The 18,179-nt window shown below is 39.0% G+C and overlaps 1 protein-coding gene across 11 annotated transcripts in view; it reads right to left on the bottom strand.

Annotated features, from left to right (window-relative positions):
- The window catches only part of ERC2 (ELKS/RAB6-interacting/CAST family member 2), a 957,804-nt gene that overhangs the window by 786,186 nt on the left and 153,439 nt on the right, over positions 1-18,179 (bottom strand). For 10 of the 11 annotated variants that reach the window (XR_014064002.1, XR_014064001.1, XM_081524874.1 and 7 more), the window contains one exon: positions 4,405-4,821. Coding sequence is in view for 9 of the 11 variants with exons in the window: in XM_081524874.1 (XP_081381000.1) it covers positions 4,405-4,821 (417 nt within the window). In the remaining 2 variants the exon portion in view is untranslated. Of the gene's footprint in view, positions 1-4,404; positions 4,822-5,459; positions 5,478-18,179 lie in introns of those variants that run through there. The other variant, XM_081524880.1, reaches the window with a different exon arrangement.

The following is an 18,179-nucleotide window of genomic DNA, read 5'->3' as shown; positions in this document are numbered from 1 at the left end:
ACTCTAAATCTCCCGAAACAATAGGCTAAACAAGGCCAATATTCTAGGAGATGAGGTTTATATGAGGTCCAACACCTCTGCCTGAGAATGAATCATAAAACCACTAACACTCCATTCCCCAGCATTACACCATTCAGCCCCAACTGGGTTGAATCGTGCAAAATGAAAAGGGAATCAGGAACACACTGAACTTAAAACCTCAAGTACTTTTTAAATCCTGTTTCAGATTCATTTAAATTAACAGAGGTCAGGCGACTTCTTTTTTCAAGTTGGGTCATTCTTACTGGTTTAATACCAAAGGCAGTCAGCCACATTTTTCCACTAAGAAAATGTAAAATAAAATACCCTGACAGGGGAACAAACATTCTAAAACTCAGTAGAGAACGTGGAAACAGCTTACAATAAACTCTGCCTTCTAGAATAACTGATGGAGGAAATTACCCAGTTTTTTGGCAGTGGGAAACTATGTGTATATTATTACATATTTTGTAGGTCACAAATTAAAAGCACAATTTGTATTTTCTAGCGCAGTGTTTTTCCAAACTGTTTTACAAAGAACAATAGTGCAACAAGAGAAAGCAAATCAAATCAGTTTGAGAGGCTCTACCTTTCCCAGTCCTCTTCTTGGAAATCATTGCTGTACATTTGCATATTAGAGAGAAAGAATCCTATAGTAAGCTCTTTGAAATTCAACATTTTCCCAAGTTCATTTAGTCCTGCAGCCCTTTTCCTCTCAAAACACCTATCAATATTCCACAAAATGGCTGTACTGTAGAGTGTACTTTTGAAAAGATTCTTCTAGAATAGGAATATAAGAAATGGTGTAAGAGCTGAGACTCTGGAGGCAGCCTAACTCAAATATCAACTTGTTAGCTGTGGGAACTTGGGCTAGATTTTTTTATGTCACTTGTTCTTCAGTTTCCCCAGGCAGAGCAGAAAATGGCCAGACCTCCTAGACATGGGCCTTGATATCTAACTGGAACAGTTTCCTGAGAGCCTTACATGGCTGGTTCCTTTTTGTCACTGAAGTTCACAATGTCACCTCCTCCAACAAGCCCTCCCTGACTATCCAATATGAAGTTGACCCCCCTCATTTCCCTAGTACTTCACCCTCTTCTTCTCCTCCTGATACTTCTCTGTTTAACTATTAAACTTCTGTTTCAACCCAATAGAATATTATCACCATGAAGTCAAGTTTTATCAGTTAACATTACTCTATCCCCAAACAGATCCTCAATAAGTAGTCACAAAATGGATGGGTGGGTGGATGAATAGATAAATGAACAAATAAGGTGGTTGTGAGAATTAACTGTGAATCAAAGTCGAGCATTCTTCACAGTGCCCAACACATATGCATCTATCCAGATGTTGCTATAAAAACATGTGATGAACCATGAGTGGTTAATGGATTCATAATTATAATTCTTGCACTATTTAACTTACCTCTTCCTGCTGTATAGTAGGTAAACATCTCATGGCATTTATTCTAGAGGTGTGTTGGTAAATAGGCTCTCAGGGATGGCGCCAAAGGGGCAGTAGACCCTGAGAGTAGCATTTGCTGACTTCCATGGTCTCAATACTACCACCAAAACCAATTTCAAACTACCAAAATTACTGGAAGTATACTAAATGCCTCTCAGAAGCCAGTAATCTCTTTCTCTTGGGAAAAGTCCTTTCAGGTCTCGAAATCTTATTCAATTCCAAGTTTAAAATGAGAATTTTTGTTTTAACAGACACCTTTTTCACATTCTCCATTCTTGATAAGCCAAGATAAGGGTTATCACTGACTTTGGTCTGATGCTCAAGGAAACCAAATGGACGTATTGCCTGCATTTTCTGTACCACTCTGTGAGCTCTTGGACTAAAGTTCAAGGTTCGAAGCATGATATATATTCATGCCAGATTACAAGGACCAACTAATTTCATAAAACATAAATCAAACAGTGTTAAGATTCATTTAAATAAATATATCCTAAAAGAATCAAGCCATCATCAAGGGACTATTAAATACTACCAATGAGCAGAATCTGTCAAGAGAAGACTGACTACCTGACCCCAAGATCCCAACATGGTCAGTGCTGCAGACAGGGATTTCTCTGGTATCACATCCTTGCTGTACAGGAAACACGACCCCTTGGCAGCCAAAATAAAGCAGCAGCTTTTTTAAACTATAGAAATCTACCAATATTTTCAAGGTCATCAGAAAAGACCCTGATCTGGAAAAACCTGAAGGCAGGAGAAGGGGACAACAGAGGACGAGATGGTTGGATGGCATTACCAACTCAATGGACACGAGATTGGACAAGCCCTGGGAGATGGTGAAGAACAGGGAGCCTGGCATGCTGCAGCCCATGGGGTCTCAAAGAGTCAGACACGACTGAGCAACTATACAACAACAACAATCTACCAACCACAGTTTTGAGATAACACAACCAAAATTTCAAAATCCACAGACATTCTACATGAAATAACATGGCAGTAATCACTACTTCTCCTCTGTAAATTAAATGGCAAGTCTATAGTGCAAGCCAAGAAGAGATTCTTTACACAGCAATAGAAGCTAATACAGTGGAGCAGAAACTAATTCACCCAAAATTCAGCAACTTAAAACCATACATTTATTATCTCACAGCTTATATGGAACAGGAATTTGAGTACAGCTCAGCTGAGTCTCTCAGAAAGCTGAAATCAAGTTGTCAGCCTAGAAACTGTTATCTCATTGAAAGAATCAACTGGAGAAGATCCACTTCCAAGCTTACTACGTGATGGTTGGCAGTTTTCAGTTCTTTGTGGCTGTTCAAGTGAGGGTCTCAATTCCTTACTGGGTGTCAGCTGGAGACTACCTGAAGGTTCCTTACCACATGAGCCTCTGCCACATGGCAACCTGCTTCAAAGCATGCCACGTGAGATGGCAACAGACTGTACAAACAACATGAAAGTAACAGTCTTACTAGTAATCTATTAATCTAGTAATTACTAGTAATCTAATCATGGAAGTAATATTGGCATCCCACTACCTTTTTCATTCTATTGTTCAGGAACAACTCAATAGGTTCAGCCTAAACTCAAAGGGAGGAGATTACATAAAGATATGAATTCCAATCGGTATGGATATAGGGACCATCTTAGAAGTCTTCCCACCACATTCACACTCTTGGAATATGAATGGGAAGACCAGGCCCAACAAAACATATCTTTAAGTATCTAACGTGAAGCCAAGCAATCTGACTTTCCAAACATGTAGCTAAGGTCTCCTGAGAACAAAACCAAGGAGAGTAAGCATAGAGGATATTAAATCCAAAGACACAAAAGTCTACTCAAATGTTGTAAGCAAATACAACCTAATATCAGAGAAAACCACTGGGAGCAGCTGCATTACCAAGCCCCAACATGAAAGCCATGCTTTCTGAGCAATCAAACAAATGACTCACTTGAAGGACTGCCCATCCAAAAAGGTACATAATGCCAAGAAATCTAGTTTGGTCTGAAAACAAATGTCTTTTTGAATTTTTATTTATGGCTGCAGAATATTTTGAAAATATACTTAATGCCATTTCACTGCTTCCTGTTTTCTGTGAGATCTGTGTCTGTCACAGCATTTTATTTTGCCTACATGGTACTTTTGAGATTCACATCCACAACAGTAGCAAGGAACTGCTATAAAAATTTCAAACCTTGGAGGTCACCCACATTCTTTCTAAGATCTATCCAACTGCATATTCTCAGATATCTGAGCATCCCAATATTCAATGGTAGTGGCAAGCCAGCGAGGCTGCCTCTGAGAAACTTCAAATGATTTAATTCACCAAGTGCAAAATGCACACGCAAAAAACCAGGAACACTCTACTCTGTCCTAGATGAATGTAAATGTAGGCAAAGATTATCTAAACATTCAAAATTGGTCTGCACATTTTTCCATTGTTTCCAGAAATATCCTTAGGCTTTACTTTCTAACAATCGCACACCAAATTTAGCTATGAAGCATTTAAGTTCATTGTTTTGCTAATCACCTATTCATTTTGCTCCTTTAAAAAGAGGATATTTAATAAGTATCTAAAACTTAAACAGTACTGTATTTAAAAGACCCTGAAACAATGGCCATCTGTAGGAAAGCAACTGTAAACGACCTTAGAGTTGATGTGTGCTGCACACACTTGGATCCTGACTACATGTTGAATAATAATGGAACACATGTGTGGTGGGCAGAGGGGGGAAAAAAAAAAGACTAATGCCAAATTCCAGTTTAAAGGTGATAAGCAGACAGGAAGGTTATAAAACAGATGACAAAGGGAATTTTGTCAAGGCTATAGATAATGTCCAACCTGTGATAATAACTTGGTAACAAATTTAACATACTTTAACTTGTAAAATATGACTTTAGAGAAATAAAATGAATATCCTTACCTCTCTAAGATGTATGTTTTCCTTCTCCTTCTGGTCTAAAATCACTTCCAAGTGGCTAACTTGAGACTCAGCCTCTGCCATCCGACGTGTCCGTTCATTGTCATCCTCAAGACTTTTGGATGGCAAACCTTTACTCTGCAACATCTCAAGAAGCTTTTTAATTGACTCGTCTCGGGCATTGAGGGTCTGTTTCTGCGTTTCAATTCTCAGCTCCATTTCCTCCAAGGTCTTCCTCAACAGGAACAGCTCCTTAGCCTGTCTGTCATGCTCAGCTTGGAGCCGCCGGAAGTTCTCCTCTGTCAGTTCAATGGTGAAGTGCTCTGCTCCTCGGTTGCCACTCTCTTGCTGCAGGAGGTGGTTGAGGTCTCTCTGGGTTCGCAGCTCATCTTGAAGGGCCTGGATTGTCAACTGAAGGTGCTATGATGAGAAAGATGGAGCAAGAGAGGAGAAAGAAGGGGGAAAAAAGTCATTGAATATGTCAAATGCTATTTGCTGCTGTCACACTATGAAGATGGAATGTTAATCATGAGGTCCAGAGGGGCCAGCTGTTAGGTTCTCCAAGGTGACTTCAGAAGCAAGGGACAGCACATGGAGAAGGGGAGTTAATTCAATGATGCTTTCTGAATGTCTTAAGAGAAAGGTACACATACACAGAAACAGTGTATTAGTGTCAGTTACAAGGTAAATTACACATCTACAGGGTTTTAATTTAGGAGTGGAAAGGGTTAGAGGGAAGCTTTCACAGACACACCTTCTTTACACCCACAATGCTCCAGACTCAGTATTCCTTGTTTCCTAAGGTTTCTTTATTCTACTATCCGTTACTTTCTGTGGTAAGTGTATGTCCATTTAAAAACAAAAATGATAGCATCCACTACAAGTAGACATAAACAAGGATTTTATTTTTACAAATAAAGCTGTGAACAGGTTTAGTAAACAGGATTACTGCATCTGCAAGCAAAAGGGAACAAATACAGACAGACAGACACACTCAAACACACAAGGAGGTGAGGCTGTGCAGAGCAAAACAGACGAGCGGCAAAGAGTGGACAAACCTTGGTTCTTCTGGCATCCAGTAACTGAACAGCATGGGAAATGAAAGAAAAATGAAGCAAACATCAACACAAAGAAAAGTCCAGGGCAAGCAAAGGATATTTAACAGAAAGAACTTAATCAACATAAAGTACCTTCACAGAGAAGAAAAAAAGAAAAGCAGTTTCTTATTATAGCAAAGACCCATAAGCTACATAGTATTTATAGCACTGATGCTTGATAAACATGATTTTTAAAAAGAAAAAAATGAGGTTTATTCCACCTCTAATTTTCCTAAATCTCACTGACCCAGGAACCCAGTATCTTGGTTGTTACTACCAGGGAGGAAAGCACAACACTCCAAAGGTACCCACGTATCATCCCATGTCACCACTTTAACCAAAATCAGAGTGGAAGTGCCAGAGAAACAAAACTGCATGAAGACAGGTGGTGAATTCGGCAACACTTTCCCAAGAGGGACAAGCCCAGACTGATTAGACGAGGCAGCCATAAGCTGAAGGCATTTTTGTCCTAGGAAGTAACCCAGGGACTTCCAAAACACAGTCACTCATCCATTCACCAAACACATTCTCCTGATACAGACCAGACACAACACCAAGCATGGGAATCAATATGAACACAAGGCATAGGTCCTGCCTAAAGGGAATTCACGGTATTATAAGGCATGGATAATAAAATAACATGACTAAGTTACATAAATACTGGCGGAGTCCACATTGGGAAATCCTTCTGAATTCCCATAGCTGATATCCAGAGGGGTTGAGATTTTTCTGAGTGGGGCCTGTACCCAGAAATTAGCACCAACTGATGCGTTTATCAAACTCTTTATTGGTATCCAGGTCAACTTTTCACTTACAAACATCCAGTGAGAGATTCCTGCCTACTCTCTCATTTGTGTGTCACAACATCTCCCAGGGTAGCAAATGCCGAGTAAGCAACTGGTATGTATTTAATGACAGTGATTATAAATTTTTAAAAATGTAACTCACCCCTGTAAAGTAAAATTACATTTCAGTGCTTTTTAGTACATTTACAAAGTTGTACAACCATACACAAATAAATTTTAGAACATTTTCATCATCCCCAAAAGAAATCCTATACCCTTTAGAAGTCACTCCCCATCTTCCTCCCTATCCTCAGGCCCTAGCAACCACCAATACTTTCTGTCTCTATGGATGTGCCTATTCTGGGCATTCCACACCAATGGGACCATCCTGTTTACAGGGTTCATCCATGTTGTAGCATGCATCATGCTACATTTGATAGATGAACATTATTCCAATATAGGGACATACTACATGGTATTTATCCATTCAACAGTTGATTTAGACACAAATATTCATAGCACCATTATTCATAGTAGCCAAAAAGTGGAAACAACCTATATATCAGTCAATTGATGAATGAGTATATAAAATGTGGTATATGCATAGAATGGAGTATTACTTAGTCATATAAAGTATGAAGTACTGGTGGATACAGAACATGGATGAATCTTAAAAACAATATGCCACATGAAAGAAGCCAGTTATAAAATACCACATGTTAACATGATTACACTGACAGGAAATATCTATAATAAGCAAATCCATTGACAGAAAACAAATTGGTGATTGTCAGGGAGATTGTGGGGGAGATGAAGGATGTCTATTAAAGTAGCATGTCTTCTTGTGGGGTGATGAAAATCAGCCCCTAAAAGATGTTTGTTTTTGAGGGGTGTTTCTTTTAGGGGTGATCAAAATGTTCTGGAATTTGCCGTTTAGTTGAACAACTTTGTGAATATACTAAAACCAATGAACTTTACATGTTAGATGGATGAACTGCATGGTACATAAATTATATCTCAATAAAGCTGTCACAAAAAACGTGAAGTGGGACTACAAGGTAATGTGACCTTCCTCCACCAGCCTGCCATCCCTAAACCACACCAAAACAAAGTACACAGGAGTATCAACAGTGTTCAGCCTATTCATGTGGCTGTTGCCAAGCCTCTTGAGAGTATGCAACTGTCTTCAAGCCGTTTAAACATTTCTGACAATGGCAAATCTTTGTCCTCTTAAAGTGGCTTAGATTTCTGCAATGATCAAAAAGCAGCTGTGACAACAGACATCCAGGCTTCTCTCTGCAGTCACTCTGCTAGGAGTCCAAAAGAATGCATCATATTACCCTGACACCTGGCCTTAACCCAGTTCTTTTCAATCTTTTCTCCCCACACTTAATTACATACTTTGAACTCTATCCTGGATAGTAAAGGCTAACCCCTTTACTGACTTATTGGAAAAGATTGAAGGTGGGAGGAGAAGGGGACAACACAGGATGAGATGGATGGATGGCATCACCAACTCAATGGACATGAGTTTGAGCAAGCTTTGGGAGCTGGTGATGGACAGGGAAGCCTGGTGTGCTGCAGTCCATGGGGTCGCAAAGAGTCGGACACGACTGAGCACCTGAATGAAAAAGCTAACCCCAAATCCAGTACGCAGAAGGAAAAAAGCTTAAAATCATTGGTCTGGCCATTAAACATGGGTAAATAGAATGGGAACCAAAGAGATGAGCTTGTGCACTTGATTTCAAGTCTCAGACAATAAAGTAGGTCATAAGGACTTCTGCTTCTGGTGTTATGGCAGGCTTATTTTCTGATACAATCTCCTAGTACTCAGCAGTCAGATAAAGGCAAACTATATCTTTCAAAGCATTGCTGTGCTCACAAAAAGGCCAGGGAAATTGCCAAGAAGAAGAGAAATTTACAGGGAGATAAAGTGAATTCTTCAAGGGCAGGTTCTGGGCCAAATTTGTATCATACCCCCAACTCCAGTACATAATAGGTACCCAATAAATAGTGAGTAAAATATGGACAGAAGATGAGAAGACCAAAAAGGAAGTTGTTCACCCAACAGTCAGCACAGGAGAACAATGTGAGGGAGAATAGTTTCCATTTTTCTTTGGTTTGCTGTAGTTAGGCTGGGAATGGGGCGGGCGGGGGCAGGAAGGGGAGGTAGTGGTGGTGGGAGAAGTAGGAAGAATATTCTTGACCTCAGATTACTCTGTCCTGTTCTCTCTCCCAAAATTCAAAATTCCTCACGTCCACCAGCTCACTTGTCTGACAATACTGCTCCAAAGCTGCCAGAACTATGTCCACTTCACAAGAGAATAAATTGAGCTGGCTTAAGGGATTTTACTGCAATCACATCATTAGCAAACATGGGCCAGAGTCTAAAATTGAGGTTTCCTCCAGCCAATTCTAAAGTCTCCTCTACTCTAAAAATACTATAGAACTTCATTTTACACAATTCTTACAGGCTTCCACAGTCACTTAATTTTGATAAAAGGAGAACAATGAAAAATAAGAAACTAAACCATACTTGAGTTTACATGGAAAAGGGGAGAAAACATACTTTGCTTTAGCCAATGTTTAGGAGAGTGACTTTCAATAGCTACTGGAGTCAGAATCTAATCCAGATTTCAGAATGTCTAAAACACAAAAAAGGTAAATAGAATGAAAGCATAATTATATATGTATGATGTGTATGGAACACACAATTATTTAAGTAGGGCCTAGCCAGATGTTTAGAATCTACTGTGTCTTATCCCCAAACATGGAAAATATGAGTTCCTGGCAGATTTGAAAAAATTTGTGACCTTAAGCTCTTTTCCACACTATGGGGAAAAAGCAAAAAATGATAAAGTTTTGGACTATAAAGCAGTTTAGAGTTTCACTGCTATGAAAATCGTCTCTGAGCTTTATAAAAATATGAATTGGCTTATATCCAAAAGTCTTGAATTTTTTTTTTTTTAATAAATCCTTACTCCTTCTCAAGAAAGGGCTTAACATAACTCTTTCAAAGAAAACAGAATCTCTTTACAGACAACTTGGCCTGCCCTACTTCTCCTGTGATTTTATTTTCCTATTTATCATTTTCCAGTTTGTCTCTAATCATATAATAAGGACAGGTTCTCTGATCCCTTTTTCCATAATCCTGTGTGCGGGATGTGCAGTCCTCCTTGTGGCTGCAATCCTTCCACAGGCTGTGTCACATGTGTGAAAAGACAAACGGCAGGCATTGGCTAAAAACATGTGGCCCCAGTGCACTGTGGAAGAGGTGGTCTATTGATAAGAGTATAAAAAATTAATATTTAGACAAATGATCTAGGCGTTCTCCTAGGCACATAGCTAATAGAGAATATTGATAGGTGACTTTTTTTTAAGCACCAAAGTACCAGTATCCTGGGATTCTCACACAGATGCACTGTCAGTGATAACTGCAGAACCCACTCTGGTTGATAATATGTGACATTTTGCCAAGATTGATAATACTAGGAACTGTATACATGGGAAAGCCCTCTTGGCAGTTGCTTTTATAAGCAAGGAGTTCTGGTTTTCATTACACACCAATACTATAAGGTGGCACAATACTGTAATACTGTACTGAGCTGAAAGTTAAGGATTTAAGTTCTAATTCCAGCTTTCCTACTTATCAATTACATGATTGGAGAAAATCACCAGACTTGCCTGGGCTTCCAAGAGCAGTGATGATGAGCTGGGTTTGAATCCTGCAGCTACCCATGACAGCCTATGTTACTTTGGACAAGTTACTTAAGCACTGTGAGCAAATGATTTATCCATAAACAAGAAATAATCATCATAACTAACTGACAGAGTTCACACAAAGACAACATGAGATGTTCATCAAGTGAACAAGTTCCCACAAAGCATGAAGCACAGGGCCTGGCACATAATGAGGGCTCAAGAAACGTTCATTGTTTTCATTGCTGTGGGGACTGTGGTGGTGGCTAGAGGCCCAGAATTAAAATGTCTCTCCTTCCTCCTCTCATTTGGACAGGGAAAAGAAATGAATAAACATAAAATTTTGACCATTGAATACATGTAACAGTGAGAAACAAAATGCTAACTACTATGACATTTTTTAAATAAGGGAAAACAGCAAACAGTTTTTTAAGACCAACTCAAAGATGGATCAAATTGATGTCCCATCAACTTGTCTATAAATAATTCTGCAAAGGGGTTCTAGGAAATAACTGTTTCTATTTTGAAGGTCAGGGTTCTTTCCCTGTTACCCAGTAATATATAAGCAACTAAAGGAAAGTGGCATCCCCTGACACTGACACTGTTCAACTTGTTATAGGTGGAAAAATAATATATATATATATATATACACATATATATATAAACATATATACATACACATATATAAATATATATAAACATATATATACACATACATATACATATCTATAAAACATACATATCTTTTAATGTGTTTAGAGAAGTAATCCCAAACATGCAATCATAAAAATGATGGTTAACATTGGAACGTTTCCAATTATTCATAGTCACTGCCACAAGCAGTTAGAGAATAGTTCTTTCATTTTAATTGCTTAGCAAATCTTTACTGTAAATGGCATTTTAAAATCTTTACCGCAATTTCCTTCCCTGTCACCTCCCTTTCACCTCTCAACATGTTCGTTTAACAAAACAGTTTACCATCTAAGTATTTTTATTACAATTAAGAGAACTTAGATTAATATCAATGTAAAAAGTTGGGTGGCAGGCTTTGAACTACTGATTTTTCCCTACTCTAACCAACATGTTTGCTCAAACTCTAGCCCTTGGTATTCAAGTTTTCAGGAGGAGTTCAGTTCTGTTCACTCAGTCATGTCCGACTCTTTGCAACCCCATGGACTGTAGCACACCAGGCTTCCCTTTCCATCAAACACTCCTGGAGCTTACTCAAGCTCATATCCATAAAGTCAGTGATGCCATCCAACCATCTCATCCTCTGTCATCCCCTTCTCCTCCCGCCTTTCATCTTTCCCAGCATCAGGGTCTTTTCAGATGAGTCAGTTGTTCACATCAGGTGGCCAACGTATTAGAGATCTCTAGTCTTTCCCATGGCACCTCACTCCAGTACTCTTGCCTGGAAAATCCCATGGACGGAGGAGCCTGGCAGGCTGCAGTCCATGGGGTCGCTAGGAGTCGGAGAAGACTGAGCGACTTCACTTTCCCTTTTCACTTTCATGCATTGGAGAAGGAAATGGCAACCCACTCCAGTGTTCTTGCCTGGAGAATCCCAGGGACGGCAGAGCCTGATGGGCTGCCGTCTACGGGGTCACGCAGAGTTGGACACAACTGAAGCAACTTAGCAGCAGCAGTCTTTCCCATTCAATTGTTTTCCTCTATTTCTTTGCATTGATCACTGAGGAAGGTTTTCTTATCTCTCCTTGGTATTCTTTGGAGAATAGCATGAGGAGAGATTCTTCCTAAGTACTCTCCTGGCTCCTGCTTCTCGAGTCACTGCCTATGATGAGGCAGGGGGAACTGACCTCCATGCTGCTCAGAATGTGACCACTGGACCAGCAGCAACAGCATCTCCTGAAACCATGTAAGAAAGGTGGAATCTCAGGTCTCACTCAGATCTGCCGAATCAGAATCTGCATTTTAATAAGTCTATCAGGTAATTTGTAGGTGCGTAAAGCCCTGAGAAGCACTTTTCTGGACTTAAAAAAAAAGTTTTAGCACTATTAAAAATAATTATATGGCAATTGAAAGGTGGGGAAGGAAAACATCATGAAAATAGTACTGTAATACACTGTTAAGGAACACACTGAAAAGTCAGTTTGTGTGATTAATAAAATCTGAGTAAACTATGACTCGTGTCCCTTAATACTAGATGAAATAGGCAAACAGGGTCATTCATTCATTTATTCAGCCGTAATTGAACTATGTGCTGACAAGCATATACACTAACCTTCCTTTCCAAGTCAAAAAAAAGAAATCCTGGTGCTTCCCTGGTGGTCCAGTGGCTAAGATTCTGCACTCCCAATGCAGGGGGCCTGGATTCAATCCCTCATCAGGGAACTAGATCTCGCATGCCACAACTAAAACCCAATTGAGCCAAACAAATAAATTTTGTAAATTAAAAAAAAAGAAATCCTCCCAGGTTAAATATAAATAAATAAACATATTTTTATTATATATATATTCTATTGAATATATACAATATATTATGACTTAAATATAAGTAATATATATTTTAAAACAAAATAGATGACTATATTATAAATATTACACATTATATAATATAATATACAGTGTATATATAATATACACTGTTTATTTTTAAGTGATACATAATATCTGAATTTTAATTCTGTACTGTTATGTCTGTTATTGCTATTTAAAAGAATCTGGGGCTTCCCTGGTGGCTCAGTTATAAAGAATCTGCCTGCCAATGCAGGAGACACAGGCTCGATCCCTGGTGCCAGAAGATCCCACATGCCTTGGAGCAACTAAGGCCACACGCCACAACTACTGAGCCTATGTGTCGGACTACTGAGACCTGAGTGCCCTAGAACAAGTGCTGCCATTAGGAGAAGCTACTGCAATGAGAAGCCCGTGCGCTGCAACTGTAGGGTAGCCCCAGTTGCCAAACTAGAGAAAAGCCTATACAGCAATAAAGACCCAGCAGAGCCATAAATAAATAAGACAAACTGAGGCAACCTTTAAAGTCTCATCCGAACTGCCAAGTACTAGACTTTACATCCAACTATTTTATTCACTTAAACTTTTAACTAGCATATCCATATGCATGTCTGTGCTGTTTGTGGAATTTTAAGTGACTGGGAAAACCATGAGAAGTCTGAGATGAACCTTCTTTTTCAAACTATATCTTGAACAGTATACACAGAAAATGTGAATATACTGGGTCATAAGTAGCCTAATCACTAAACTCTCCAAGTTTTTTCATTTTCTCAATGAACTAGAATCAAAGACCTATATCTCCATTTGTTTCTCTGGTGTAAAAGTAATATTACTACTGTACCCACACAATGCTGTTGCTGCTGCTGCTAAGTCGCTTCAGTCGTGTCCGACTCTGTGTGACCCCATAGACGACAGCCCACCAGGCTCCCCCGTCCCTGGGATTCTCCAGGCAAGGACACTGGAGTGGGTTGCCACGTCCTTCTCCAATGCAGGAAAGTGAAAAGTAAAAGTGAAGCCGCTCAGTCGTGTCCAACCCTTAGCGACCCCATGGACTGCAGCCCACCAGGCTCCTCCATCCATGGGATTTTCCAGGCAAGAGTACTGGAGTGGGGTGCCATTGCCTTCTCCGCCACACAATGCATATGATCTTTAATGCTATATATACATACATATTTTTTATATTACATATTACATGTATATACATAGAGAGAATGTACCATATCACATACATAAAAACATAGCCAATATACCATAGGAACGTAAAATGAATAGATGAGAAGAAAGTAGAAAAAATACATCAAAATGATAACTGCTGGGGGAAAAGGAAATAAAGAATGACTACTGAAGAGTATTGGACTTTGGGGAGAGGTAATGAAAATGTTTTAAATGAATATAGTAAAAAACAATCAAATTGAATATATTTAAAGGGTAAATTTTATGATACATGAGATATCTCAAAGCTGTTAAAAATGATGGGAGGTGGGAGCATTATGGATGTCTTCTGCAAATATTTTTTCCAAGAATAATTTTTGAATGCCTACTGCTAAAGCCTGCATGTTTAGATCCCCCTAAAATTTTTATGTTGGAACCTAATCTCTAATGTTTCCTGACGGCAGGAGGAGAAGGGGACGACAGAGGATGAGATGGTTGGATGGCATCACTGACTCGATGGACATGGGTTTGGGTAGACTCCGGGAGTTGGTGATGCACAGGGAGGCCTGGCGTGCTGCAATTCATGAGGTCACAAAGAGTCGGACACGACTGAGCGACTGAACTGAACTGAACTGAATCTCTAATGTGATGGTACTTAGAGGTGGGAAGTTGAGGACCTGATAAGATCCTCAGAGTAGAAACCTCAAAAATGGGAATGATGTCCTTATAAAAAAGATCCCAGAGAGCTTCTTCGCCCCTTCTACCACGTGAGGACACAATGAGAAAACAGCTACCCATGAACTAGAGAGCAGGCCTTCACCTTGGTCCTGGACTTCTTAGATTCTAGAACTATAAGAAATAAGTGTTTGCTGTTTATAAGCCACCCAAGGTATGGTATTTTTGTTTTAGCAACATGAATGGACTAAAACACTTGTCATGTGCTCATCACTGCTAGGTTTAATTCCAAGCAACAGAAACTGATTTGGCTTTACCTTAAGCTAAAGAAAGGAATGTATGAGAAAGATATCAGGCTATCTCCCTGAATCAAAACAGCAATTGTGAAAACAAAACCAAAGGGAAAAGCAGGCAGGACATAGCAGGAATCTCTGCAAGAAGATGTGACTTGGTTCAACAACTCTGCTCCAAACTGTAAATACTCACTCAACAGAAGACAAAATGATCCTGGCATGGGTCAGGGGTCCACCAAGAATCAATCAGTTGTGGCAGGTGACCCTGCCCATCAGGAGCTACTCAAAAGAAAAGCCTTGTTTAAAGGTGGGCAGAGAGCCCAAGAAGAATCTACTACAATTGCTGTTATAAGTAAAGATTTTAAAAAGAAGCAAAATATGAATAACATAAGAGTGCTAAACAGCAATATGTACAAGACTTTGATGATCTTCATGGTACAAACATAACCATGCCAATTCAAGCTTTTGACATGCAATGACAGACATGAATTAAGAGACCAGCAAACTTAGAGAAGTATAGACTTCCAGAAGGAAATAAAGTAAAAAATTAATTTGACAGTCCAAGTCCTAGATACTTGATTGAGAACAGCACTCCCAGTTAAGAACCCTATCTTTGATGTCTAACAGTTTTGGGTCCCTCTCTAGCTTTGGAACTCACTAGCTGTGGGGTCAATCTGACCACTCGTTAGCTACAGGGTCCCACATCCTTTGGTGGGCTGTGTGACACTAACAGGTTACTTCTGTTCTCTAGATTTTACTTTCCAGCTCTTTTAAAAGCTAAGAGGGATATCCCTGATGATCCAGTGGCTAAGCCCCTAAGCTCCCAGTGCAGGGGGCCCAGGTTCAATTCCTGTTTGGGGAATTAGATCCCACATGCTGCAGCTAAGATCCAGCATAGTCAAATAAATAAGTACTTAAAAAAAAAAAGTGGTAATAATACAAACATCTCACAAAACCATGATGAAGCACACAGATAATGCATATCAGATACTTAGCAAGTCCCACTCCAGTCCGCAGGAGCCATCATTTTTAAAAGCTGCTATTATTATTAATATACAAACTCAAAATGCAATGCAAAGGAGCAATAGTAAAGTGGCAGGGTTGCGGTGAGAGTGTGAAACTATGTTTGCCACATACAAATAAAAACCTTTAACCCAGAAGACATTTCTGGCTTGGCCACTTCAAATGCTAATCTTTCAATATCAAATAAAATACTCTGAAAGAATAGCCATAGATTTTTCTACAAGCTGGTGTAACATTTTTAAAAGACAACAAATATCTAACAACAGAATACAGAATGTTGGTGATAAAAGGGATTAGCACAATAATCATTTTTGCTCCATTTTATAGGAGGATAAACTGAGGCCCCAAAAGCCGGACCACTCCTCACCCAAAGTCATAGCAGAGACGTCAGCACTACTAGCTATAAAGCTCGGGTATGAAACTCACAGCAGAAAGTTTTGTCCTGCTCTGTACCTTCCAGTCCCCTAACACCGGTTTTATTTGGTCACCTAACTACAGAAGGATCCTGTTACCACATAATTAGTGTCAGGACATGTGCAACAGCTGCCACAAGCCAGATTTCCACACTGGAGTCAAACGTCTTTGGCCCAGGCACATCCCTCCCACCACATACCACTGATGGTGTAGCTGCCGTAACCACACTCCATTCCCCAATGGCTCCAGGACTTTAGGAATTGGAACAGATGATTAAGTCCAACCATGACAAAGTAACTCATCTCTCTGAAAGGACTTCTTAAAGAATATCTTTTAGAGAATTTTAAAAGGTTTAGCATTCTTCCACCTGAGAGCTTTGAGAAGGGTTTACAGGAATTTCCCCCCCAAAAATGTGAGATACATGTCAAGAATAAAGGGGTCACTTAGAAACCTGGAAAATACAATGGTAAGTCACAGGAGATCCACGTTATCATGGGAAAGCCAAAGGAAAAAAAGAGAGAGAAGGAATAGTTCTCTTACAGATACCATCACTGAAAGAATATGCTACATGGCTGAGAAATAAGAGCCCTCAATAGCAATCATGAATAATATCAATTTGAGGTTATTTTATCTGGATAATTTTATACATATTATTAATAATGAAAGTTTTCCTTAGCAGAGACTTAGAAACCCATGTAAGCATTCATAAGCATATGGATACATTTCATATGTTTTAAGAGTCTTTCTCAAATCTTTAAACCAGTGAAAGTGAATAGAACTTTCTCCAAAAGGATAGTAAAAATTATTTTTAAACAAGGACTTGCAAAGTACTTTTTTCATCCTTGGATATTTATTTTGTTTTATAATTCATTTGAGACCTTTAAAGTCAGGAAGGGAGAAAAAATGGCTTTCAAATTTGAGTCTGGAACAGAGCTAACCCATCAAGTCCAACAGGGATATAAAGAAAGTGCCTAACAGTGCAGACACTGCCGGTGCCCGGAACAAAAGCATTATTGAATGGAAGAAGAATTTAAACTAAAGCGAGTCCTAATGTAAAACCTTAGTAACTCCAAGTCCTACTGCCATTTTTTCCTAATAAGATAAACTATTAGTTCTGGGTTACATAAATTTCAACATACCAGAGTCCTTAGCAAGTTACAGGGAGGCCCATGGCTCTCCTGAATCCATACATTTGTACATTATTTAAGATGCACGATTGTCCTTCTCACCATTATGAGTCCTCAGCTGTCGAGTAGGAAAAGGTTGGTGTACAAAACCAGTGAAGATGGGGGCCTAAAAAAATGAGTGGAAATTTTTTGCTGTGTCTTTAAAGGTTTTATTTCTTTACTTTAAAAATCCAAAGGGAAATAAGAGTGGAAAAAATTGTAGGCTTTATGGTTTTAGAAAGGAGGAAAAAATAAACAGAGGATGACTTTACAGTTTACAGTGTCTGCGAAGAGCCTCCTCATTTATTCCTTTAAATAAGCTTTTAAGTCATCTTTTAAATGGCAAAGAAAATTCTGTTATTAGAGGAGTTACTGAAATCCAGTGTGGATTTCAGTTAAGTGCCTGAATCTTGGACTCAAACAAGAACTGGATCTACCACTGTTTATGTCTATACTGTTTAATCTCTGGCAAATAGTTTGCCCTCAGTTTCTTCCACTGTAAAATAAGGATGATACACTTGCAGTTGTGAATAGATTTAATATTTATGTTTATATGTAAATTTGTATTTACACATTTATTTATGTATATGGATACACATATAGCTAAGTACAGTTCATGAATTCAATACACACCCTCTCTTCATGTTGCAATTAGTACTACTAGTGAAAACCACCATTTCGCTAGAAAATATCTTTAAAGGTTATTTAGCAATTCACTCAATAAATTCTAGGCAGGATAATATTAACTTGCTTCCTCAGAAAGAAGTCTATTTCTTTTTGAAAGAAGCCTTTTTTGTATTAAGAATGTTAACACACTCTTCCATCAAATTCACTATCTGTTCCTCCTTCATTTGAGTCCAGTTGGAGAGTTTGAGAGTACAAGCTGGTCATTAATTTCTGCCACAACCACTTTCGGGCAACATTCACTCAACTCACTTTTACCTAGCATTTGTTCAGTGCGGTAAGCTCTATGCTAAGGCACTAAGGATACAAGGACAG

This window comes from Giraffa tippelskirchi, chromosome 9, assembly GCF_054371585.1.
Source record: "Giraffa tippelskirchi isolate mGirTip1 chromosome 9, T2T-mGirTip1v1.2.pri, whole genome shotgun sequence".
Lineage (NCBI taxonomy): Eukaryota > Metazoa > Chordata > Mammalia > Artiodactyla > Giraffidae > Giraffa > Giraffa tippelskirchi.
Note: the sequence above shows the minus strand (reverse complement) of the source record. Positions and strands in the feature narration are given on the sequence as shown.